Raw genomic sequence first — 26423 nt, 5'->3', positions numbered from 1 at the left:
TGAACGTACACCGAACTACACACACCCACATGGAGGTGCCCTTCACTTCAGGGATCAGCAGGCTGCTGGCCGCAGGCCAGAGCCGGCCCCGCCCCTGATGGGCAAATAAAGTTTTATTGGCACCAGGCCACGCCCATCTGTTCACTGAATCACTGTGGCTGCTCAGTGTTAGGAGGACACCAAGAGGACAGCTGGGTAACTGTGAAACAAACCGTGTGGCCCACAGAGCCGAAAATATTTACCATCTGGCCCTTTGCAGAAAATGTTTGCCGAGCCCTGTTCTTCCTTGCCTCTGTGTGTGTAGAAAACTTACCATCTTACCCATTTTTAAGTGCACAGCTTGGTGGCATTAAGTACATATGTATTGCTGGACAACCATCCCCACCATCCATCTCCAGAACTTTCTCATCTTCCCAAACTGAAACTCTGTCCCCAGGAAACACTGACTCCCCAGCCCCTCCCCCAGCCCCTGGCCCCCACCATCTACGGATGTGATGACTCTAGGCACCTCCTATGAGTGGGACCACACAGGATTTGTACTTTTGTGTCTGGCTTTTTTCACCGAGTATAATGTTCATCCATGTTTCATGATGAACGTCTTTTTTGGTGGCTGAGTAATACTCCATTGTATGTATTGTATATAGACATGATTATCGGGGCAACAGTGTCCTGAGCATAGGCACAGCAAGTGCAAAGGCCCTGGGGCAGGACCATTCCTGGTGCATTTGTGGCCTTGCGAGGAGGCCAGTGGGCTGGAGTGGAGGGAGAGAGGGAGGAAGGAAGCATTCAGGGTATGGCCGGGAGTGGTGCAGAACTGGGGTGTATTCTCTGTTGCTGGCAGCCATCAGAGCTGAAAGCACTGGAGTCACAGGCTTCGACCTATGATTAGGAATCATCACTCGGGCAGCCGAGCTGGGAATGGACTGTAGGGGGCAGCATAGCCGCAGGGAGACCAGGGAGGAGACTGATGGGGGCGTTGAGGGCCAAGGGCCCAGGGCTCGGCCCTGGTACAGTGATGTGATTGTTAAAAATAACCTGCTTTTTGTTAGGTTTCTTTTTTATGTTTTCTTGTTTTCCATTTCTTTGATTTCTGCTCTCTCTTTTTTTTTTAATATTTTTATTTATGTAGTTAGTTAGTTAGTTATGGCTGCAGCATGTGGGATCTTAGCTTCCCGACCAGGGATCGAACCCATGCCCCCTGCAGTGCAAGTCGGAGTCCTAACCACTGGACTGGACCAGACCGCCAGGGAATTCCCTGGTCTCATCTTTGTAATTTTTTTTTTTTTTTGAGGTAGCAACTTAGATTATTGTAGGCCTGATATAAGCATTTATTTATTTATTTTTAAACATTTATTTATTTATTTTGGCTGCGCTGGGTCTTAGTTGGGGCATGCGGGATCGTTCAGTTGTGGTGTGTGGACTTCTTAGTTGCGGCGTGTGGACTCTTAGTTGTGGCATGCGTGCGGGATCTAGTTCCCTGACCAGGGATCGAACCTGTGCCCCCTGCAGTGGAAGCCGGAGTCTTAACTACTGGACCAGCAGGGAAGTCCCACTTGGCATACATTGTTGACCCTTGAACAACTCGGGGGTTACAGATGCTGACCCCTGTGCAATTAATAAGAATCTGAGCATTAACTTACAGTCTGCCTTTTATCTCTGCGGTTTCATCGTATCCGTGGTTCCGCATCTGAGGATTCAACTGACTGGGGATTGTGTGGTACTGCCATATTTACTATTGAAAAAAATCTGCCTATAACTGGATTCGTGCAGTTTAAATTCATGTTGGTCAAGGGTCAGTTGTATTTAGACCATTTACATTTAAGGTAATTATTAGTATGTTAGGGCTTGAGCCTGCCATTTTGTTATTTGTTTTCTATTTGTTTTCTCTGTTTCTTTTTCCTGTTGCTCTTTTTCTGTCCTTCCTGTGGGTTATGTAAGCATTTTTTAGGATTCTATCTTGATTTATTGATGGTCTTTTGGAGTGTATTGCTTTATACGGTTTTCTCAGTGGTTTCTCTGGATTTTATCATATAAACGTGTGGCATACTGGTATCTCTTTTCCCACTTTGAGGGAAGTGTGGAAATCTTTCTTCCATTCACATTCCTTTATTTTTTTGTTTTTTTGTTTTTCTTTTTGCGGTACGCGGGCCTCTCACTGTTGCGGCCTCTCCCGTTGCGGAGCACAGGCTCCGGACGCGCAGGCTCAGCGGCCATGGCTCACGGGCCCAGCCGCTCCGTGGCATGTGGGATCCTCCTGGACTGGGGCACGAACCCGTGTCCCCTGCATCAGCAGGCGGACTCCCAGCCACTGCGCCACCAGGGAAGCCCCACATAATTTATTGTATGGACCCATGTTTCTGCTCTTTCTATTCTTTCTTCCTTCTTTTTCCTCCAAGATGCTTTCCTTTTTAATTTCCTATCTATTTGAAGAACTTCCTTCATTATTCTATAAAGGTGTGTTGGCTAGCAATGAATTCTTTTAATTTCCCTTCATCTGAGATTATGACCACCACCGTTACATTGAAGTAACTCCCAAGCATCGACTCATTGTATCCGTTAATATTTTCAAGTATATTTCTTCAAAATGACTCTTTTAAAGGGACATAAAAAAAAGGGACATAGTTTTAATGCTATTATTACAACATAAAAATTAATTTCTTAACATATAGCCAGTCATTGTTCAGTCTTCCAATCAGCTCACTCTTTTTAAATTATTTGTTTAAGATCTAAGTAATGTCCACAGATTTCAGTTAGGTTGGCAGATCTCCCTCTCTCTTTTTTAAAGAAAAATTTATTTTATTTTGGCTGCGTTGGGTCTTCACTGCTGCGCGCGGGCTTTTCTCTGGTTGCGGCGAGCACAGGCTTCTCACTGTGGTGGCCTCTCTTGTTGCAGAGCACGGGCTCTAGGCACGCGGGCCTCCGTAGTTGCGGCTCGTGGGCTCTAGAGTGCAAGCTCAATAGTTGTGGTGCACGGGCTTAGTTGCTCTGCGGCATGTGGGATCCTCCAGGACCAGGGCTCAAACCCGTGTCCCCTGCATTGGCAGGCAGACTCATTTATTTGTTGGGGAAGCCTGGTTGTTTGTCCCACAGAATCTGCACAGTCTGGATTTCCCACTGGCATCCTCACGGTGTCATTTCCTCTGTTCCTCTGTCCCTTTGTTTCCTGTGAACTGGTGGGTAGATCTGGACCTTCCCATCTAGCTTCACAGCCACGAGCCACACGTGCTGCCTAGCCATTGAAATGTGTCCAGGACACATTAAGATGCGTCATGAGTGTAAAATGCACAATGGATTTCAAAGATTTAGTGCTGAAAAAGAATGCAAACTAGCTTGTTAATAATTCCTTAATGTTCATTACATGTTGAAATGATATTTTGTATACATTGGGTTGCATAAAACATCCTCAGATTGACACCATCTGCTTTTACTTTTTGAATGCGGTTCTCAGACAGTGTGAAATTGTACACCTGACTTGCATTTGCTTTCCCTAGATGGTTGCCGATGATGGAGGTTGTGGGACGAACCCTGGGGTCGTTTTAACTTAGAGGAGTTTTTGTATTTTGCTCAGACCTTACTTTATTGCTTTTGCCTGTTGGGCCTTGTTAAATGGGCATTGTCTACCCGCAAGTTAGAAATGATTCTCTCAAATGCATCGCGTGATGAAACTCTGGTTTGTCTGTTGTTTTCCCCTTGTTCCTGATTTGGTAGGACTTGAATTTGCAAGGGGAGTAGCTAATCGAGTTCACAGTGCCCTGCAAAAGCCTCTTCTCTGATGCAATTAGAGACGGAGCTGTTCACAGGCTCTGAGAACTGTGTCGACGTGGCGAAGTCTTCTCGGGCGCTTGGGCAGGGCTGGCCCCGTGGGATGTCCTAACGGCCCGTCTCTTGCAGGGACGATTCTCTCAACGACTGTCGGATCATCTTTGTGGACGAGGTTTTCAAGATTGAGCGCCCTGGCGAGGGGAACCCCATGGTGGAAAACCCGACAAGAAGTGAGTTCCGATCCCGCCCCTCTGCGGTGGGCGGGCAGGGCACCCGGTGTGGCAGGGTCCTGCCCGAGCTGACCCCATCCTCCCGTGTCCAGGGAAGAGCGGGCCCTCCTGCAAGCACTGCAAGGACGACGAGCGGAAGCCGTGCCGCATGTGCGCCTGCCACCTGTGTGGGGGCAAGCAGGACCCCGACAAGCAGTTGCTGTGCGACGAGTGCGACATGGCCTTCCACACGTACTGCCTGTGCCCGCCGCTCAGCAGCATCCCCACCGAGGAGGAGTGGTTAGTGCCCGGAGGCTGCCAGTGACCCCGCGATGATGGTGGGGGCGGGTGCGAGGCCTGGGCTCTGGCTCCCTGCAGGGAGGAGGCAAGGCGGGCAGGAACGCAGCGGGTGTCCCCGGCGCTGGAGGGGACGGTTGTGACGCTGGGCTGTGGTCTGAGGACCCCGACCTGCTAACGGCAGTGGCTGTCGTTTGCACCGTCCCCTCCCTGTGGAGTTGGGGAAACCGAGTCCACGGCAGGGAGCAGGTGCCGTCGAGCTGCCCTGTGAGTTTGCCACGTGCCGGCTGGACTTGGCCTCGCCGTGGGAGGCACTTCCATTACCAGCGGGAGGGGGTCAGGGTCCGCCGTCCACCACGGGCGCCACTCGCCACACGCGGCTACTTCAGATGTGGCCCGTGCGACCGAGGAACTCGCTTTCTTATGTCATGCTCGTGGATTCAAGTTCAGCCCCCTGCCGCCGCCCCAGTCTTGGATGCACAGGACGGCAGGGGGCTGGAAGGAGGTGGCCGTGCAGCCACGGGCAGAGGGTGACGTCCCTGTGGTCTCAGGTACTGCCCCGAGTGCCGGATCGACTCCAGTGAGGTGGTGCAGGCAGGCGAGAAGCTGAAGGAGAGTAAGAAGAAGGCGAAGATGGCGTCGGCCACGTCGTCCTCGCAGCGGGACTGGGGCAAGGTGAGGGGCCCCCGCGCCCCGTGCGCCCCTGCCGCCCCCCACGCCCCTGCGGCCGTTCACGCTGCTCTCCCCTCTGTTTTGGAATGGACAGGGCATGGCGTGCGTGGGCCGCACCAAGGAGTGCACCATCGTGCCGTCCAACCACTTTGGCCCCATCCCGGGCATCCCCGTGGGCACCATGTGGAGGTTCAGAGTCCAGGTACCTGCAGACGTGGGGCCCCGGCCTTCCAGGAACCCCTCCACTGGGGAGGGCTATCCCAAGGGCAGGAGGCTGGGGACTCACGCCAGGTCCTTCCCTGGTGTGGCCAGGACTCGATCTCTCGGGGGCAGAGGTTCTCAATACAGGAGTGATGCTTTCAGTGGAAGAGTCAGGCGCTGGCTCCAAAGGCGGGAGTGAAGAGGGCCGTCGAGCAGCGGCTGGTCCAGGAGGTGCCACTTATTTCTCGGTGGTGTTCACAGGTCAGCGAGTCTGGGGTCCATCGACCTCATGTGGCAGGCATCCACGGCCGGAGCAACGATGGGGCGTACTCCCTGGTCCTGGCTGGAGGGTATGAGGACGACGTGGTGAGTGTGGGAAGCTGGTTTTGTTTTTATATAATTGTGGCAAAAGTCAGTGTAAAACTTAACCATCTTAATTATTTTTAAGAGCACGCTCAGTGGCATTAAGCACACTCACACTGTCATGCAACCATCCCCACGGTCCATCTCCAGAACTTTCTCGTCTTCCCAAACTGAGACTCTGTCCCCAGGAAACGCTGACTCTCCATCCCCTCCCCCAGCCCGTCCTTACCATCTACTTCCTGTCTCTGTGGATCTGATTCTCTAGGGACCTCCTGTGAGTGGAATCACAGTATTCATCCTTTTGTGTCTGGATTATCTCACTGAGCATCATGTCCTCAAGGTCCATCCACGGTGTAGCATGTGTCAGAATCTCCTTGCTTTTTTTTTTTTTTGCGGTACACGGGCCTCTCACTGTTGTGGCCTCTCCCGTTGTGGAGCACGGGCTCCGGACACACAGGCTCAGCGGCCATGGCTCACGGGCCCAGCCGCTCCGCGGCATGTGGGATCTTCCCGGACCGGGGCACGAACCCGCGTCCCCTGCATCGGCAGGCGGACTCTCAACCACTGCGCCACCAGGGAAGCCCAGAATCTCCTTCCTTTTTAAGGCTTAACAATATTCCAGTGTGTGGACGGACCACATTTTTGTTTATCCAGTCATGCATCAGTGGATGCCTGGGTCGTTTCCACATTTTAGCTACTGTGAGTAATGCTATGAACCTGGATCCGCAAAAATCTCTTCAAGTCCCTGTTTTCAGTTCTTCTGGGTATAAAGAAGTGCGATTGCCGGATCATATGGTGATTGTTTTTAGTTTGCTGAGGAACCTCCATACTGTTTTCCACAGCAGCTGCACCATTTTCCATCCCTACCAGCTGTGCACAGGGTTCCAGTTCCTCCACATTGTCACCGACACTTGTTATTATCTGTTTCTTTGGTAGTTGATCCTGACATCCTGATTCTTTGTTGACATCCTGACGGGTGTGTGTGGGTTTGTTTTGAGTGGGTCTCTCCTCTCCTCTGCGCGGAGGGTTCAGCCTGCCCTCCATATCTGTTTCAGGACCACGGGAACTCGTTCACGTACACAGGTAGCGGTGGACGAGACCTTTCCGGTAACAAGCGGACTGCAGAGCAGTCTTGTGATCAGAAACTCACCAACACCAACAGGTTTGCAGAATCGAGTGTTCCTGTTTCTTCACCAGCACGTGTCTGTCTGCCTTGTCCTCTGGTGGCTTCACAGGGGAGGGGATGGGTCCCGTTTGGGGCTTTCATGTGCAGGAAGTTAGATACCCATTAAGAGTGTGATGGAACGTAGGGACCACGAATGTCCATCTCTTCCCTGCTCTGTCCACCTGTGAGTCAGTCAGATGCACTGAAGCAAACTTTTCCCCCGAAAGGCCAGATAATAAACGTATGTGGCTTTGTGGGCCGCACGGCCTCTGTGGCAACCACTGAACTCTGCCGTCATAGCACGTGAGCGGCCACAGAGCACATGTAAAAGAGTGTGGACAGCTCTGTTGCAGTAGAAGTTTATCTGCAACACCACAAGGTGGGCAGGAGTTTGCTGAGCCTCGATTACAGGATGGGATACAGCATCACAGAGCCCAAAGGAAAAGACAGAGATTTGATGACCTAAGTATTATAAATTACACCAATAAAACCCATAAGTACAGTGAAAAGGCAGGTGACTCTTGGGGGAAAAGTCTGCCACAAACATGACACCTGATGATGGTTATGCCCTTATATGTAAAGAGCTGTGTTGCAAATCAATAAGAAAAACTAACAGAAAAAAGCAAAGGACATGCAAATCATTCTGCCAAGTAACAGATCTACAGTGGCCATGAAAATTTGTTCACCTTTAGTGATCAAAGAAATAACACATTGAAGTAATGATGAGATACTATTTATTTACCCTGTAAAGTTGGCCCCAAATTCTCCAGTGTTGAGAAATGCCAAGGCATAGACTAGCATTCCACTGTTGGTAGAAATACAAATTGGTATTTCTTTCCAGAAAGCTCTTTGCCTAAATATCTTTCTTTAAAAAAGAGGGAAGGGTTCATTTTCGTGCATGTATTAGTCTAGTAGAATATTTAAATTTCACTAGCCATTTAAAAAAAATCTCATTTTGGGGACTTCTCTGGGGGTCCAGCGGTTAAGACTCCGTGCTTCCACTGCAGGGGACGTGGGTTCGATCCCTGGTTGGGGAACTAAGATCCCGCATGCCACATGGTGCAGCCAAGAAAAAAAAAAAATCTCATTTTCGGAGGAGATTTGACAGTGTGAGGAACTGCTCGTGAGCAGTGATAAAAGTCTGGACTTAAAACTCTAAGAAATCCGTTCTTTACCAAGTGCCATCTGCACGGGAGAACAGCTGTGCGGTGGCAGCTCTCTTTCTTGCTCACCTGAGGAAGGTGGCGGCGTTGCATCAGATGCTGAGCTGACCTCTGGTCCACCGACCCCAGGCCGCTGTGCCCCTTGTCGGGACAGGCCTGCCGGCCCAGGCCGCATTTGTGTGCCACCTGCTTTCTCCTGGGTGACGTCTTCCCCCACATCGTGTTAGTGTCCTGTGGCTCTGGTACCAAAACACCGCACACTGTGTGGTTTAGAACAACAGGAATTTATTCTTGCCTAATTCTGGAGGCCCAGAGTCCAAAGTCAAGGTGTCTCGGGGCCGTCCTCCATCTGGAACCTCCAGGGGAGGGTCCTTCCTTGGTGTCCCTTGGCTGGTAGATGTGACACTCCAACCCCTGCCTCAGTCTTCATGGGGCCCTGTCCCCTACTGTGTCTGTTTTCTTTTTTTTATTTAGTTTTAATTTTTATTTATTTATTATTTTTTTTAAAATTGTTTATTTATTTTTGGCTGTGTTGGGTCTTCGTTGCTGCGCGCGGGCTTTCTCTAGTTGAGGCAAGCGGGGGCTGCTCTTCGTTGTGGTGTGCGGGCTTCTCATTGCGGTGGCTTCCCTTGTTGCGGAGCACGGGCTCTGGGTGCGCGGGCTTCAGTAGTTGTGGCACGCAGGCTTCAGTAGTTGTGGCTTGCAGGCTCTAGAGCGCAGGCTCAGTAGTTGTGGTGCACGGGCTTAGTTACTCTGCAGCACGTGGGATCTTCCCAGACCAGGGCTCGAACCCGTGTTCCCTGAATTGGTAGGCAGATCCTTAACCACTGCGCCACCAGGGAAGTCCTAATTTTTAATTATTTATTTAAAAAATTTTTTCTTCTTTTTTTTTGGGGCCATGTCTCCGTGTGGCTTGTGGGATGTGGGATCTTAGTTCCCCGACGTGGACTTGAACCCGGGCCCTCGACAGTGAGAGCGCTGAGTTCCCACCGGGGAACTCCCTCAGTTTCCCTTTCCTTATAAGGACGCCGGTCATTGGGTTTAGGGCCCACCCTAATCCATTCTGACCGCCTCCGAACTTGACTTCATCTTCAAGCACTGACTTTCCAAAGGTCACATGTTCACGGGGCCGGGGGCTTGGGACGCCGCGACCCCCTCTCTCTGGGGGATGCAGTCCAGCGTGCGGGCCCCGCTCTCCCCGCAGGGCGCTGGCTCTGAACTGCTTTGCTCCCATCAACGACCTCAAAGGGGCCGAGGCCAAGGACTGGCGGTCGGGGAAGCCGGTCCGGGTGGTGCGGAACGTCAAGGGCCGCAAGCACAGCAAGTACGCCCCCATCGAGGGCAACCGGTATGACGGCATCTACAAGGTGAGTGGGGGCCCCCGTGCCTGCCCCCCGCCCCTGGCCCCCAGGTCACTGACCCCGCGCTTCTTCCCACAGGTCGTGAGGTACTGGCCCGAGAAGGGCAAGTCCGGCTTCCTGGTGTGGCGCTTCCTCCTGCGCAGGGATGACGTCGAGCCGGGGCCCTGGACCAAGGAGGGGAAGGACCGGATCAAGAAGCTGGGGCTGACCATGCAGGTGCGTCCAGGCCTGTGCTCACAGCTGGAGCTCGTGCCCGGGGCCTGGGCCGGGAGCGTCTGAGCAGGGAGCCATGCTCTCTGGGGTTTTTCTCGTCCCGGACGATTTCCAGGCTGTGAGCTGGTGACACCTCGCTGGCTGTACCATCCCTGTCCTTCAGCCAGTGGATATAGGGGAGGGGTGGCTCAGGCAGGTTTGCGTCTTTGCTTTGTGATGTTAGAGCTGAGAGCTGGGCTTCCTTATCGGAGCTGTGTTTGAAGAGCTTATCTGAAATCAATCTGGAGTCCGGTCTCCTCTCTCTTGGCCAGTCCCCTCCCGTCCCCTCTTCTCCTCCCCCTCTTCCCTGTCTCCTTGTTTTTTTGTTTCTTTTTGACCGCACCTTGCAGCATGCAGGATCTCTCTGACCAGGGATTGAACCTGTGCCCCCTTCATTGAAAGGCGAGTCTTAACCACTGGACCTCCGGGGAAGTCCCCCATCTCTCTTTCTCCTGTCTGTCCATCACTTCTCCCTACCCCCAAAGCAGACAAACGAATAAAATTGGTCTAAATATAGAATAGAGCAAGGTCTAAATGTAAAGATAGGGTGGACTGATTCCCTGGAGCAATCACTCACCTCTTTATAGCAGCAGAATCCTCCATCTTCAAGAGTTCACCCAGTGCGTGCAGAGTACGGCTTTTTTGCACTATAATTATGGTGTTTTCTGTTCCTCCTGGTGATCCGATTTCCAGCCGATAAGTCCTGGTGGACTATTTAAGGAATCTTAATTGCTGTTGAGAGTCTGATAGCACCTACCCCGCCCCGCCCCCTGCCCCCGCCGGGAGGCCACAAAGAGTTGCCTTTTGAACACACTGGTTGTTCCACAGGGAACTGTATTTAATTTAATTTAATTTATTTATTTATTATTATTATTTCTTAACATCTTTATTGGAGTATAACTGCTTTACAATGGTGTGTTAGTTTCTGCCTTATAACAAAGTGAATCAGCTATACATACACATATGTCCCCATATCTCCTCCCTCTTGCGTCTCCCTCCCACCCTCCCTGCCCCACCCCTCTAGGTGGTCACAAACACAGGGACTTTTAGAGGCGGAGGAACTGGGGAGAGACAGCCATGGGTCAGGCATGTGACTGTTTGGTGAGAGGAGGTTAGGCCTTCGTTGCAAGTTTGTGTTGCTAGAAAAGCTTGAGGGTTTCTTTTTTTTTTTTTGCTTGAGGGTTTCTTGATGAAACACTGGAGAATCGGATGTGGTTGTAGGTGCCTTAGAACCCCATTTCTAATTAGATAATGCCTGATGGGGCTCAGAGGAGTCCAAGACGCATCAGAATCGGGTTGTGGAGCTAAGGCCCTGGGCCAGTGGTGAGTAGACAAAGTCTTTCTGGGGCCCAGCCATGCCCATTCAATCCCCCAGGGGCTGGGCCGGCTTTTGTCCCCACAGAGCCCGAAACTTTTACTACCTGGCCCCTGGCTGGAAAAGTTTGCCTACTTCTCATCGAAATGGAAAGATACCAAGACTGTCTTGGGAGTTCCCTGGCCGTCCAGTGGTTAGGACTCGACGCTTTCACTGCCGAGGCTGAGGGTTCAATCCCTGGTCAGGGAACCAAGATCCTATCCTACAAGCTGCGGGGCACGGCCAAAAAAACCCAAAAAATAAAACAAAAGGAAAAAGACTGCCTTCTTTGCTTGATCTGGTGGTGGGCCTCTACCGTGCGTTATCTCGCTCACTGCTGCTGTGCCATTAACGTTTGTTCCTGTGAATTTCTGTGCTTAGTTACTGCCCCAGGGTTAAGTTGGTGCAGGCCTCTGAGCTGAGGCCAAGGGAGCACAGAGTCCGTCTCTGGGGCCCGGCTGGGGACCGGGTAGGGGTGACCGTCCTGTCTTCTCCTCCTCGCAGTACCCGGAAGGCTACCTGGAGGCCCTGGCCAGGAGGGAGAAGGAGAAGGAAAACAGCAAGAGGGAAGCCCTGGAGAAGGAGGACGACGGGGAGGAGGACTTCGCGTCCCCCAGGAAGGGCAAGCGGAAAAGCAAGTCGGCTGGTGGGTGTCTCAGCGGCCATCCTTGTACTCGGGACCCCATCCTCGTGCTCGGGGGGCGGGGTGGGGGGGCCTCCACCCTCACCCGCCCTGCTCTGTCCCAGGAGGCGATGGGTCCTCGCGCGGGGCACCCAAGAAGACCAAGGTGGAGCCCTACAGCCTCACCACCCAGCAGAGCAGCCTCATCAAGGAGGACAAGAGCAACACAAAGCTGTGGACGGAGATCCTGAAGTCACTCAAGGATGGGCCGGTGAGCCCCCCTACCCTCGCCCGGGCCTGGCGGGGGCCCTCTTTCTTTCCATTGTGATAAAATAGAGAAAACATGAAACTGACCATCTGAACTATTTAAAGTGCACAGCTCAGTGGCATTAAGCCTGTCGTGCAACCATCCCCACCATTGTCTCCAGAACTTTCTCATCTTCCCAAACTGAAACTCTGTCCCCATGAAACGCTGACTCCCCAGCCCCTTCCCCCCAGCCCCTGGTCCCCACCATCTACTTTCTGTCTCAGTCGATCCGACTCCTCTAGGGACCTCACGTGAGTGGAATCAGACAGTGTGTGTCCTTCTGTGCCTGGTTTCTCTCACTGAGCATCATGTCCTCAGGGTCCGTCCGTGTTGTGGCAGGTGTCAGCCTCCTTCCTTTTTAAGGCTGCGTAATACCCCACTGTACAGATGGAATTTGTATATCCATCACCTCAGTGGACACTTGGGTTACTTCCAGCTTTTGGCTGCTGTGAACACAGGTGGGCAAGTCTCTGCGGCCCTGTCTTCCGTTCTCTTGGGCATAAACGCAAAAGTGGGATTGCCGGATCGTAAAGTCATTCTGTGTTCAAATTTCTGAGGACCCGCCAAACTGGCGCTGTCTTTTTTTTTGATCCTCCTGCCTTAGTGGGGTGAGTGACATTGATGGGTCACTGGAGGTGAGTGACTCAGTGTCCTCTGGCTGCCCCTGCCTGGTGGGGATTGGCTCTCCATGGCTCACGGTCAGGGTCAAACCCAGCTCCTCTGAGCCCTGGGCGAGCGGCCCGTTAATGCTAATGTCCTCTCCTTCTGGACTCTTCCTCCTGGTCATGCCATTGCACGGCCTCTGCCCTCGTGGGTTTCTCTTTGGGGAAGTACCCTCCACCCCAACCCTCCCGGCTCAGTCTCCCTCCGGCATGAAATCACTGTGGCTGCCCTAACAAGTGAGCCTTTAGGGGTAAAATCCAAGTGTAGGCAGGGCTGGTCCTTCCGGAGGCTCCAGGGGAGCATCGGTTCCCGCCTTTTCCAGCTTCTGGAGGCACCTCATCCCTGGCTCGCGGCCCCGTCCTCTATCCTCGTATCTCTATCGTATCCAGCAGTGCAGCATCTCCCGTCTCTCTCTGCCTCTGACCCTCCCGCCTCCCTCTTATAAGGACCCTGGGATGACATTGGGCTCCCCGGGGAATCCAGGGTCATCCCTGTCTCAAGGGCCTTAACCCCACCTGCGAAGTCCCCTCTGACCCATGAGGTGACACGTCCACAGGTCCCGGGATTCGAACGTGGACATCTTAGGAGGCTGTGATTCAGCCGCCCCACGTCCTTCGGGTCTCTCTGCTGACAGGTCACCTTCTCCACAGGGGGACTCTGACCGCCCTCCTTCTGGGGCTCCCTGCTGTCCTTTCCCCAGCACTGCTGTGACCTTTCTGTCTTTCACCTGCTTAATCTCTGGTCTTCCCCGCTGGGCCCCAGGCTCCAAGAAGGCAGGCGTTTCTCTGTCTCATCCGCTGCTGGAGCCCGGGGTCTGAGCAGTGGGCGGCAGGCAGGCGGTGCTGTGTGTCTCAGGGCTGGGCTCTGTGCCGAGAGAGGCGCTGATGGAGTGCGGTCTTGGTCTCCAGCCTGCGTGTGCTCCGGTGCCAGAGGATGAGATGCGGGCCGGGGCGAGGGCTAAGCCTCTCATGGGGACCCGTCGTGCTCATTCACTCTGGGGAACTGAGCCTTTGCCGGGCTCATGCACCCTCTCCTCTGCTTCCAGAAATTCCTGAGCAAAGTGGAGGAGGCGTTCCAGTGTATTTGTTGCCAGGAGTTGGTGTACCGCCCGATCACGACCGTGTGCCAGCACACCGTGTGCAAGGTGAGTGGGCACTGAGGGCCCTGGACGGGAGGTCCTGGAGGGGTGATCGGACCCACGCTGCCAACCTGGGCTTGCCGCTTTTGCTTCTGCACCTCCCGCCCCCAGCCCTTCGAGGGGATTGAGGGTCTCTTTTCCAGGTGACCTGGGTTACAGTAGCACCCCAGCCTTAATCACAGGCGCCCATCACTTGCTCCCTGCTCCCCACCCTCCTGGTGCCCCGGAATCCAACGCAAACTCCTCGCCCAGCCACTGCCCACCCTGCCATCGTCCCGAACCTCAGCCACACTGGCCCTCTGCTGTGCCTTCAACAGGTCGGCGCCTACTTTCCTTAGGGGCCACGCACTGGTCCTCTCCAGCCTCTTAGATGCCTGGAGGTCCGGTGTGGGAGAGGTTGGGCTATTGTCCTGGCCTGGGATCTGGTCATACTAAATGACTAAGTGGGCTGGGCTGGAGATGCATGAGGCGCTTATCCCCTAGAGGAGCAGGGAGGAAGGCTTCCTGGAGGAGGTGGCATTAACCTGCCACCTGAGGCGGTCCTTGGGGCAGCATCCCAGGTAGGCAGAGTGACCTGTGCAGAAGCTTAGACCCACAGGCATGTTGGAGTAGCCAGGGCCTCTTGGGGACTAGGGCAGGGGAGGGGGGCCGGGTGGCGGGGCTGGAGGGTTCCGGCCAGTGGTCAGTCTTAGGAGGGAAACAGTACCCGATCTGATGCTTTTGAAAGAAGAGATTGGGAGGGGCTGAGATTCGGCCAGACCAGGGTCTCTCCCCAAGCAGTGCTGACGTTTGGGGCCGGATCGTTCTCTGTCGCGGGGTGAGCGACACCAGAGTGAACACACCATGGGGTGTCCTGGGTGCTGGGGGGCTGAGCAGCATCTGAGGCCCCACCCACTCGGTCCCAGGGGTCCCCCAACTTGGGAAACGCTGGTCTGCGTGTATGGTGTTTGCAGTGCCTTCTGGCCAGAGTCGGTCAGTAGGAACTCATGGGCAGTGTAGGCACGTAATTTAGAAGGGACTGTCCCTGCCTCCCGGTCACCCTGGGTCTCTGAGCTGCTCTCTCGCCTCGGGGCCGTCTTGGTCCAGGGCGTCGGGTCACTTATCAGACCAGGGGATGGACTCTGAGAACATGGACACTTGGGCAGCAGTCGTGCCATGTGGCCTGACCGAGGCCCTTCAGTTGTGTGAGAGAGGAGAGATGCCCCTGGGTGTCTGAGGCCGTGTGGAGCCCGAGGGGGCTCAGAGGCTTGGCGGGGCGGGGTGAGAACACATCGTCGGGGTCGGCAGCGTGGCTTTGACCCCCGGCTTTGCCCTTTCTGGCCGTGTGACCTTGGAAAGCCTGTAACCGTGCTGAGCCCCTTTGCCCCGTGGAAAGGGGCATCGCAGCACCCTTCTGGCTTTGAGGTGTACCCGGCCAGCGCGCAGTTGGACACTGAGACGCGGGGCGCGTGCGAGGTCAGGCCGAGCGGCTCAGGGAGTCACCACACCTGCGGCCGCTGCGCCTCCAGTGTGAAGGAGGTGGCCCTGGTGAGTGCGTGTCTGTCCTGGGCATCCTCACGACTGTCGTTCGTCTCCAGTGAGCTCAGCGTCTGAGGGGCTGTGGGGAAATGGCTTTGACCCTCCACCCTGATGTCCCAGCATTTGATTTTGTTTTTACTCTATTAAAATATTTTTACTGTGGTAATATACAGATACCATAACCTTTACCGTTTTAACTATTTTTTAGGTGCACAGCTCAGTGGCATTAAGTACATTCACATTGTTGTGCAACCGTCCCCACTGTCCATCCCCAGAACTTTCTCATCCTCCCAAACTGAAACTCTGTCCCCATGAAACACTCACTCCCCAGCCCCTCCCCTAGCCCCCGGCCCCCACCATCTACTTCCTGTCTCTGTGGATCTCACTTCTAAGGACCTTGCATGAGTGGAATCAGACAGTGTCTTTCCTTCTGTGTCTGGCTTCTCTCACTGAGCATCATGTTCAGGCTCATCCATGTTGTCACGTGTGTCAGAACCTCTTTCCTTTTGAAGGCTGAGTCACATGGCAGCGCGTGGATGGACCACATTGTGTTTAGCCATCATCCGTGGATGGACTCTTGGTGTTTCCACCTTTTGGCCATTGTGAATCGTGCAGCGATCCAGAACCTGATTTTGAACCCAAGTCTTAATGTGTTGAGCAGAAAGCACTACCTCTTGTGCCTGGGATTAGGCTATAGACCTTATATTGGACAAGAACACAGGAGTTTATTTCTTTTTGTCTTTGTTGTATTTTTTTGACTGTGCTGGGTCTTCATTGCTGTGCTTGCACTTTCTTTAGCTGTGGCGAGCGGGGGCTACTCTTTGTTGTGGTGCACAGGCTTCTCATTGCGGTGGCTTCTTTTGTTTCAGAGCACGGGCTCTAGGAGGGTGGGCTCAGTAGTTGTGGCACACGGGCTTCAGTAGTTGTGGCCCGTGGGCTCCATAGTTGTGGCACGCGGGCTCTAGAGCACAGGCTCAGTAGTTGTGGCGCACTGGCTTAGTTGCTCCGCGGCATGTGGGATCTTCCTGGACCAGGACTCGAACCCGTGTCCCCTGCATCGACAGGTGGATTTTTAACCACTGGACCACCAGGGAAGTCCAGGACTTTTTAAAAATAGGGATCAAAAGCAGCCGTCTGCGTCCAGCGGTAGCGTGACGTGGCAGCAGCAGGTTTTCACCAGCTTGGTGTTGCCCCTCACCCAGCTGCCTGGCGCCATCCTTCAGGTGTGTGCACCTGTGCAGGTGCCCGCTCCCCATGGCGTCTTCGGCCTGTTGCTCCGACGGGGAGGTAGGGCCTGTCAGCCTCACAGCTCGGGCTCCACCTGGCTCTTCCCCTGGCGTCGCTGGGTTGACAAGTGGGTTCAAACCCAGAAGTCTGGCTCAGCATCCAGACCCCCTCCTTCCTCCCTCGTCTCCCGTCTTCTCACCGACACATGTTCCTTGAGCATCTGCTCTGGGTTGGGTCCTGTGCTTGGTGCCGGGAGATTCAGGGAGACACAGCCCCCATCCTGGGGAGTGTCTGGTGTGTTACACGCCAGCAGGTTAGTCGACAAGATGATTCCAGAAGGCGGAAGGTGCTGTTTTGAAAGCAGACAGGGTGAGGTGAGGCGGGGATGTTCCAGGGGCTTCGAGGAGGGGTCCTCTGAGGAGGGGACTTGAGCCGAGGCACGGTGACAAGAGAGCCAGGGCATGGACCTGTCAGGTGGTGTGACCTGCAGGTACACGGGCCTGGTGGCTGGGATGACCTTGGAGTCTTTTTTTTTTTTTTTGCCACACCGCTCGGCTTGTGGGATCTTAGTTCCCTGACCAAGGATTGAACCCGCTCCCATAGCAATGAAAGTGCGGAGTCCTAACCACTGGACCGCCAGGGAATTCCCGACCTTGGCGTCTTTGAGCCTGGGGCAGCCGGGCTGGTGATGGGCAGCCAGCAGTGGCAAGTGAGACTGAGGGTCAGGAGGGGCCTCTGGGCTGCCGACACCGCCCCGGGGGGACAGTGGGTGGCCAGGAGCACCTCTCACCACCCGCTCTCCCACAGGATTGCCTGGACAGGTCCTTCCGGGCCCAGGTGTTCAGCTGCCCGGCCTGCCGCTATGACCTGGGCCGGAGCTACACCATGCACGTGAACCAGCCACTGCAGGCCGTCCTCAACCAGCTCTTCCCTGGCTACGGGAGCGGACGGTGATCCTCAAGCACTTCTCGCCGTGTGTTTTTTTTAAAAAAACGTTATCGGGGGGGTCTGTGGCCCCCATTTTGTTTTTAGTGAGCTTAACTTAAACATGTAGTTTTTCCTCCACTCCCTAAAAAAAAAAAAAAAGCCTCGTCTTCCCGGTTTGGTTTTTTTTTTTTTTTAATCTATAAAATTTTCAGGAATTTGTATTATGGCTCAAAGGAAGGAAGAAAGTCGGACTTCTCCATGTTTTTATTTTGGTTTTAAAAATAAATAAATAAATAAAAAGCCTGCAATTTATCAGCGGAAAAAAACCCCCAAAAACCAAAAAAAAAAAAAAATTGTTTTTCTTCTGAGGATGGAATTAGAAACAACTTGGCGTGAAGGCCACTGAAATTCCCAGCATCAGGTTCTCAGCTGTTCTGGCCGCTGACTCGCAAGACGGCGCCGGGCTGCCTAGAACAATCTTTTCAAGGTTGGTGGGTCAGGCCCCCAGAGGTGAAATCCCGCCTGGCGGTGGCCCTGGGTGTGGTGTTGGCCCTGCATTGCCGGCAGGAAAGTGTTCAAAGGAAAAGCTGTTCAAAGGAAAAGCGAAGAAGTCCCGTTGGGCCCGGTTGAAACACCCCCCCCCCCACCGCCTCCAAGCCATCCCCCACTGGGCTGCTTCTGCGTCCCCACCGGCCACCCGAGCAGAGAGCTGGGGCCACACCGAAGCTACCTCCGCTGGACTCTTCCCCTCCATGGGGGCCGATGGGCGGCCCAGCGACGTCCCCTCTGGACGCCACGGAAGCAAACGCCTGGGGCCATGTTCAAGTGCCTTTGGTCCCTCCTTCCTTCTTCAACACGGGGCTCTTTCTCAGCACTGAATTGTTGACAGTGCCAACCAGAATCTCAAACTGTGGTCCTCCAGCGCCTCCCTGGAGACCCCGGGTGAGCGAGTGGGGACGATGGGACTTTTGTCGATCCTCGAAGTTGAATTTTCAACTCGCCAATTGGGAATTACAAGAGGGAAACTTTAAAAAAAAAAAAAAACCTTTCTAAATGAAATTTTTTTTGTAGTTACTGTATATGTACCGAGAAAGCTAATAACTTAGGGTTTGGTTGTGTTTTTTTTTGGGGGGGGTGCGGAGTTTTGTGTTTTTTGGAATGATTTGTTAATGTTTCTAACTTGACCAAAGTTTGCAGCTTATACCTCAACAGAACAGGGATATTTTAAATCACATAACTGCAGACAGACTGGAGTGATATTGTTTTAAAAGTTTCTCTTTTTTTCCTTATTATTAGGTAGTTAATGTATTAGGAATAAACGACGAAATCCTGTGTAGGCTTTTTCTATGAAGTTCAATATTCTCTGTCCAGGTTTTAGATTCTCAGAATAAATGCCTTTTACAGATGAATTTGGTTGTGTCTTCTATTTGCAAAGTGCTTTGTAGCCCACCAGGCACTTTTATAGCTAGTAACACATTTTCTCTTTACAAAAACCCCGGGAGTCAGACTAGGCAGGTGGCATCGTTCCCACTTTGCAGATGAGAAAACTGAGGCCCACAAGGTCCAAGTGACGTGCAGCGGTCCATAGGGGCCAAACCAGGCCTTCTAGCTTGGAGCCAGATGTCACTTAGTGTCACCAAGGTGGGTGGCACTGTCCCCATTTACATTAGAAGAAACGGAGGCTGTTGTGGTCCCCCACTAGGAGACTGGCTCTGCCTTGAGTGGGTGTCAGCAGCCTGAATCATCAACTAAGGAGCTGCTTGGCCCCAGGGGGCCCTCTGCAGGCCTGGGGAGATGGGGGTACATGGGGGTGTGGAGGCTGGTGACCTGAAATGCTGTTTCCAGCAGGAGTCAGACCAAGGATGAGGCAAGGTTTTTTTTTTATTTTTTTAATTAATTTTTATTGGAGTATAGTTGCTTTACAATGGTGTGTTAGCCTCCGCTGCACACAAAATGAATCAGCCACACACATACAGATATCCCCTCCCTTTTGGATTTCCTTCGCATTTACCACAGTGCATTAGGAAGAGTTCCCTGTGCTATATAGCATGTTCCCATCATTTGTCTATTTTATACATAGTATCAATAGCGTATATGTGTCAATCCCAGTCTCCCAGTTCCTTGCACCCCACCCCTTTCCCCCTTGGTGTCCATACATTTGTTCTCTACATCTGTGTGTCCGTTTCTGCTTTGCAAATGAGATCATCTGTACCTTTTTCTAGATTCCACATATGTGTGTTATTATATGATATTTGCTTTTCTCTTTCTGACTTACTTCACTCTGTATGACATTCTCTAGGTCCATCCACATCTCTACAAATGACCCAATTTCATTCCTTTTTATGGCTGAGTAATATTCCATTGTATATATGTACCACATCTTTATCCATTCCTCTGTTGATGGACGCTTAGGTTGCTTCCATGCCCTGGCTATTGTAAATAGTGCTGCTGTGAACATTGGGGTGCATGTGTTTCTTTGAATTATGGTGTTCTCAGGGTATATGCCCAGTAGTGGGATTGCTGGATCATATGGTAGTATATTTTTAGTTTTTTAAGGAACCTCCATACTGTTCTCCATGGTGGCTGTACCAACTTACATTCCCACCACCAGTGCAAGAGGGTTCCCTTTCCTCCACACCCTCTCCAGCATTTGTTGTTTGTGGATTTTCTGATGATGCCCATTCTAACTGGTGTGAGGTGATACCTCATCGTAGTTTTGATTTGCATTTCTCCAATAATTAGTGATGTTGAGCAGCTTTTCATGTGCCTCTTGGCCATCTGTATGTCTTCTTTGGAGAAATGTCTATTTAGGTCTTCTCATTTTTTGATTGGGTTGTTTGTTTTTTTGATATTGACCTGTATGAGCTGCTTATATATTTCGGAGATTAATCCTTTGTCCGTTGCTTTGTTTGCAAATATTTTCTCCCATTCTGAGGGTTGTCTTTTTGTCTCGTTTATGGCTTTTTTTTGGTTTTTGTTTGTTTTTTTGTTTGTTGTCTTGTTTCTTTCATTCTTTTTTTTTTTTTTTTTGGCCATGCTGCACGGTTTGGCTTGCAGGATTAGTTCCCTGACCAGGCATCAAACTCATGCCCCCTGCAATAGAAGTGTGAAGTCCTAACCACTGGACCACCAGGGAATTCCCCAAGAATGAGGCAAATTTAACAATCAACTCCAGGGAAGGTGATAGTGCCGAGTTCTGCAGATTCCATTACTCACACCAACATATCACTGGCACCTTGTATGGATGGTTAGACAATGACGTGGGCAGATCTGATTTAAGAAACAGGGACTTCCCTGGCGGTCCGGTGGTTGGGACTTAGCCTTCCAATGGAGGGGACGCGGGTTTGATCTCTGGTCGGGGAACTAAGATCCCGCATGCCTCATGGCCAAAAAACCAAAACGTAAAACAGAAGCAATATTGTAGTGAATTCAATAAAGACTTTAAAAATGGTCCACGTCAAAAAAAAATCTTAAACAAAAACAATAAAGCTCTGCCTCTTTTGGACCTTCAAATATGTCAAGTATGTCCTTGAAAACATTATGCTAAGTGAAAGAGGGCAATCACAAAAGATCGTATGTGATATGATCTCATTCACATGAAATGCTCAACACAGGGATCTGTAGGGACAGAAAGCAAATTAGTGTAGCGATGCTTAGCCAATAGGGAGGGAGAGGGGGTGAGAGCTAGAGGGTGCGGGGTTCTTTTCGGGGAGATGAAAATATTCTAAATTTGGTGACGATTGCACATACCTGTGGAGGTACTAAAATCCTTTGAACTGTACAGTATACGAGTTATATCTCAAAAAAAAATCAAAGTGTGAACATGAAATAAAAATAGGAAAGATGCCCAGCTATGAGGATCAGAGGGAACTCCATAAGTGTCCCCAAGTGGGCCGCACACAGGGGCAGAACACCCTGAGGTGCGTTAATTGTGGAGATTGTGGAATATTTTTGTTTCTCACATAAAAGTTAAGACCAGTGTCATTGTTAAAAATGAGCAAACCCCAGAAAAGTGTATGTGCACTGCTATGCAGAAATAATCACAATGTAAGGTGTATTCATTTCCTGGTAGACTTTTGGTAGTTTTAATTTTTTTAAAGCAGTTTTATTGAGATATATTGCACATGCCATAACACCCACTTATAGTATACAGTTCAGTGGGTTTTAGTATATTTGCACAGTTGTGCAATCATCACCTCTGTCTAGTTCCAGAATTTCATCCCCCCTCGAAAGAAGCCCGATCCCCGTTAGCAGTCACTTCCCACCCCTCCCCAGCCTCTGGCAACCATTAACCTACTTTCTGTCTGTGGATTTGCCTGTTCTGGATGTTTCATATAAATAAATTCATACAACACATAGTTTTTTTGTGTCTGGCTTCTCTCACTGACCCTGGTGTTTTCAAGGTCCATCCAACGTTGTAGCAAGTGTCAATACTTCACTCCTTCTTATGGCTGAGTAATATTCCAGGGTGTGGATGGACCACCTTTTAAAATCTACCTGGTTTTTTTTTTTCTTAATGTAAAACTTCCTTCTCTCCCTCCACCCCACGTTATAAAATTAATACATAATCCCTTCAGAACATTTGGAAACTGAATATGTGAAGAAAAAGCCAAAGCACATAATCCTGCCCCCGAAAGGGTTAATATTTTTAGGCTTTATTTATACATGTGTGTTGGTACTGCAGCATTCAACCTCAGAACAAAGGAGGCATAGACAGGTTAAGTGGCTTACTCGAGGACATGGCAAAGCCATGGTACATATTTGTTTACAGATGCTTCTCCATGTATTTATTACTTTTTAAATATTTATTTGGTTGCGTGGGGTCTTAGTTGCAACAGGCAGGCTCCTTAGTTGTGGCTCACAGGCTCCTTAGTTGTGGCATGCGAACTCTCAGTTGCAGCATGCATGTGGGATCTAGTTCCCTGACCAGGGATCGAACCCAGGCCCCCTGCATTGGGATAGTGGAGTCCTATCCACTGTGCCACTGGGAAGTCCCTCCAAGTATTTGTTTTATATACAAATTTAAAGAATGACATTAGGACAGTAGTGTATATACTATTTTGTGCCGGTTTTTCTTTTCTATTCAGTTCATTGGTGGGGTAGCCTGCTTTGTCTAGCACCTAAACAAACACATGAGCCGTGGTCTGGTGTTCGCATTATGTGTCTGTGCTCATAAAAGTGAAACGTATACTACACGTGTCTAGCGATATCTGCTTGGCGTGAAATGGAATGTTAGAATTCCTCCTCCAAATGTATTTGTTTTCTCAAAAATTTTTTTGTTAAAATTTTTAAAAAAATTTTTATGTTTATTTTGTCTGCACCACGTGTCTTGCAGGATCATAGTTCCCTGACCAGGGATTGAACCCGGGCCATGGCGGTGAAAGTGCTGAGTCCTAACCATTGGACCACCAAGGATCTACCCCCAAAATGTATTTCTAAAAATTTATTTTTTAGAGACATAGGAAGATCTAGGGGCTTCCCTGGCAGGCCAGTGGTTAAGACTCTGTGCTTCCACTGCAGGGGGGCACGGGTTCGATCCCTGCTCGGGGAACTAAGCCGCAAGCCATGTGGTGCAGCCAAAAGATAAAAATAAAGACATAGGAGGATCTATTTTTCTGTCCATCTCTATCTTTTATGCATCAGACTAGCCCATAAGCGGAAGCTGGAGGGGGGTTTTAGGAAAGCAGAGGAATGTGAAGAACAGTTAGAAATGAGCTGGCCTTGGGTCATCTGAAGGCCAGTGCCAGAGGTCCTCCTGACCTTACTTAGGGACAGATGCCTGTGATTCCCAGCCCCAGCCCTTTGTGAGATCTGCACCTGTCTGCAAAGACTGGAAAATGATTAGTGAGTTGTTCTCAAGTTAATTTGAAAATTCTGAGACTGAGTCCTTCCTGCTTTGCATAGGACACCTTTTAATTAAATGACAGTGATTATAGTTTTCTGTCCTAACATTTTGTTATGAAAACTCTCAAACGTAGAAAAGTTGAAAGGACTGTATGGTGAACCGTCAAATATACTTCCTGTCTGGATTCCACAACTGTGAAGTTTCTTAACATATAGATGGCATTTTAAAAAGTCCCCCTAAGAACCCTCCTACACTGCTGGTGGGAATGTAAATTGGTGAATTGGTGTACCACTGTGATGAACAGTAAGGAGTTTCCTTAAAAAGCTAAAAATAGAGTCACCATATGATCCAGCAATCCCACTCCTGGGCATATATCCAGAGGAAACTCTAATTTGAAAATATACATGCACCCCAATGTTCATAGCAGCACTATTTACAATAGCCAAGACATGGAAGCAACTTAAATGTCCATTGGCAGATGAATGGATAAAGAAGATATGGTACATATATACAACGGGATATTAGCCATAAAAAAGAATGAAATAATGCCATTTGCAGCAACATGGATGGACCTAGAGATTCTCATACTGAGTGAAGTAAGCCAGACAAAGACAAATAACATATGATATCACTTATATGTGAAATCTAAAATATGCTACAAATGAACTTATTCACAAAACAGAAACAGACTCACAGATTTCGAAAACAAATTTATGGTTACCAAAGGGAAAAGGGGGTGGGGGAGGGGTAAATTAGGAGTTTGGGATTAGCAGATACAAGCTATTATATATAAAATAGATAAACAACAAGGTCCTACCGTATAGCACAGGAAACTACATTCAATATGCTGTAATAAGCCATAATGGAAAAGAATATGAAAAAGAATATATATATATATTTATGTATGTATACACATTAAAACTGAATCATTTCGCTGTACACCAGAAACTAATATAACATTGCAAATCAACCATACTGGAATTAAAATTTAAAAAAAAAGGAACTTGAGAAAAAATTATAAAAAGTCCCCCTAAGCAAAATTGGAAAGCTGACAACCTATTTAGGTCCCCCAATTAAAAAAAAAAAAAATTCCAGAGTCTGTGAAATCCAAACACCTGGAATTCACTGTCTAACGGGGTTAACTGGGAAGTAGAGAAGAAAAAGGCTTGGGATAGGGGGATCCCCATACGATTGCACTTTTGGGTCTATATTACTGCTACCAGATTACATTTCTGTCTTTCCCACGGATTAGGGAGTTCCTTGGGAGCAGTTACTGGTTCCTACTTTTTAAGTTAAATTTTAACTGCTTGAGGGAATATCTGAATATGGCCCCATGACGATGTAAATCACCCTAGAGCAGATTAAACTCCTCACCAACTACACTTTTTACCAACGTGGATCCCTCCTCTCCACAAAGATTTAGTTTACTCAGTTTGGGGACGGCCTTGTTCTGCGCATTGCCACAGGTAGGTATGGGCTCTTAGAAACCACAGGATATTTGCTCTGCGTTCCTTTCCATAACGGTATTGTTCAGAATTCTGGACCATTCTGCAGCTCTCCACATGGCTTGTAGGGGAATCATTCCATGACAGTACATGTAGATCTACCCCCTTTTCAATTGCTACATAGTTAAAAGTATTCCAGAGTACCCTGTGCCACAAGCTATCTATGTAATCTGGAAACAATTGTGTACAGCGCTGCAGCCGCATACTTGAACCAGGCAAGCTCCACGCTCCGGACCCTTTCTCAGGGTACAGGACCTCCAGGAATAGAGCGTAGATGCACTCGCCACGTTACTGGGAAATATCGAATTGTCCGATTTACATTCCTGCAGACGAAATGGGGGCGTGCCCAGCCTACTGCCTGGTATGCAATTAATAATCATGATGATGATGATAATGGCAAACCTTAATTAAATGCTCACTTCGCGAAGTCACATGGTCAAAGGCTTTACGTGCCTCCTCTCACCAATTCGCGCAAACTTCCCAGGAGAGGGGCCGACGGTGAGGGGTTGTATCGCCGTCATATCCATTTCACAGGCGAAACTGCGGCCCAGCGAGGTTACTTCGCTGGAGGCCAACCACAGTGAGGCATGTGGGCCCAGCTGAGCTTTGGACCTAAGTCAGGAGGCACCAAACTCCTTGCCTCCCTTACGTTTTAGGGAAGTCGGCGAAGGTCACCTAGCTTTACCCTGAAGGCCTGGCGCCTTTGCAAAGTTTTGTCGATTGCAACGGAAATGAACTTGGAATTTTTTGGGGGGGGGAGGGGGGAAGGGGAGGCAGGGGCTCTTGCTGCTTGATTTTTTTTTTTTTTTCTGCTTGACTTTTATTTCACCAGTTCTCAGTTCTCCTCCTTTGCAAATTGAGTTACGTTGGAGCTATGTTTCCTAACTCGGGACTTTGCGAATTGGAGAACGCTGAACCCAATTTCCGGCTCTGGGTCTCGAACCCCCGCTCCGAGCCTGCCAGGCGCGGTGCTGATGTTGTGCTGGATCTCACGTACTCAGCTGCAGCCTGATAACCAGGGCGGGGCCCGGACCGTGATTGGCACCCGCCCCAGCCAGTCCGCGCCTGGGGCTGACCCCGTAAGCCAATATTCTCTTGCCCCCGTGCGGTCGTTGGGCGGTCCCCGAGGCGCCCTTGTCAATCTGAGGCCTAGCGCCGTCCTGTTGGTCGCGGCCTCTTGTCTGGCGTGCGCAGCCTGCAATGAGAACCAAGCCGGTCAGCGGGCACGTGGGTGGGCGCCGCCGTGTCCTAGCCGGCCGGCCAGTGGCGAGGCGAGACCGGCGCCTGCGCCCGCCCAATCGAGGCGCGCAGGGGGCGGGCCGTGCAGTGTTGGTGGGCCCCGCGGAGGGGAGGGGCGGAGCTGTCAGCGGCAGCCAATGGGTGCGCGGGCGTGGGCTCGGTGGCCAATGGCAGCCGGGGCGGAGCTGGCGAGCGGCCTTATAAGCCCCGCCCGGGACGCTCGCGGAGGGCTCGGCCGCCAGCGACCGAGCGGGGCCCGGCCCGAGCAGGGCCTGGGGGTGCGACGCCGAGGGCGGGGGAGCGCGCGCCGCAGCTCCGGACCGGGCCGCGCGCGCCGCCTCAGGTGAGCCCGCGGGGAGGCGGCCGCCGCGTCCGAGCGCGGGCCCCGTCGCCGCCGCCGCCCCCGCGCCGCGCCTGGGGCTGCGGGCGGGCGGGCGCCCGGGACTCGAGGCCCAGGCCTCGGGCGCGGCCTGCTCGGGCCGCGGCCGCAGTGCTTTGTCCCGGCCCGCGAGGCGGTTGGGGGCGTTAACCGCCCGGCCCCGGGCGCTTGCCGGGCCTCGGGCGGGGGCGGCGCGGCCGGACAATGGCGGGGCCGGGGGCGGGAGGCGGGGGCGCCCTGCCCGGGCCGGGGGC

The 26423-nt window shown here is 51.5% G+C and overlaps 1 protein-coding gene across 5 annotated transcripts in view; it reads left to right on the top strand.

Annotated features, from left to right (window-relative positions):
* UHRF1 (ubiquitin like with PHD and ring finger domains 1) overlaps positions 1 to 18610 on the top strand; it is a 32694-nt gene extending 14084 nt beyond the window's left edge. For 4 of the 5 annotated variants that reach the window (XM_089905615.1, XM_089905612.1, XM_089905613.1 and 1 more), the window contains 11 exons: positions 3892 to 3992; positions 4085 to 4271; positions 4820 to 4943; positions 5035 to 5142; positions 5403 to 5507; positions 6560 to 6666; positions 9037 to 9409; positions 11304 to 11445; positions 11547 to 11692; positions 13437 to 13535; positions 17082 to 18610. In XM_089905615.1, coding sequence (XP_089761741.1) covers positions 3892 to 3992; positions 4085 to 4271; positions 4820 to 4943; positions 5035 to 5142; positions 5403 to 5507; positions 6560 to 6666; positions 9037 to 9409; positions 11304 to 11445; positions 11547 to 11692; positions 13437 to 13535; positions 17082 to 17228 — 1639 coding nt within the window. In that variant the 3' untranslated portion in view covers positions 17229 to 18610. The remainder of the gene's footprint in view (positions 1 to 3891; positions 3993 to 4084; positions 4272 to 4819; positions 4944 to 5034; positions 5143 to 5402; positions 5508 to 6559; positions 6667 to 9036; positions 9410 to 11303; positions 11446 to 11546; positions 11693 to 13436; positions 13536 to 17081) is intronic. The other variant, XM_022557472.3, reaches the window with a different exon arrangement.
* Positions 18611 to 26423: the final 7813 nt, after the last annotated feature.

The sequence above is a fragment of the Delphinapterus leucas genome, unplaced genomic scaffold (genome assembly GCF_059928025.1).
Source record: "Delphinapterus leucas isolate spDelLeu-1000000601 "Yukka" unplaced genomic scaffold, BTC_Dleu_Yukka2 spDelLeu_asBTCV2_sq25, whole genome shotgun sequence".
Classification (NCBI taxonomy): domain Eukaryota; kingdom Metazoa; phylum Chordata; class Mammalia; order Artiodactyla; family Monodontidae; genus Delphinapterus; species Delphinapterus leucas.
This window is presented reverse-complemented; position numbering and strand designations above follow the sequence as displayed.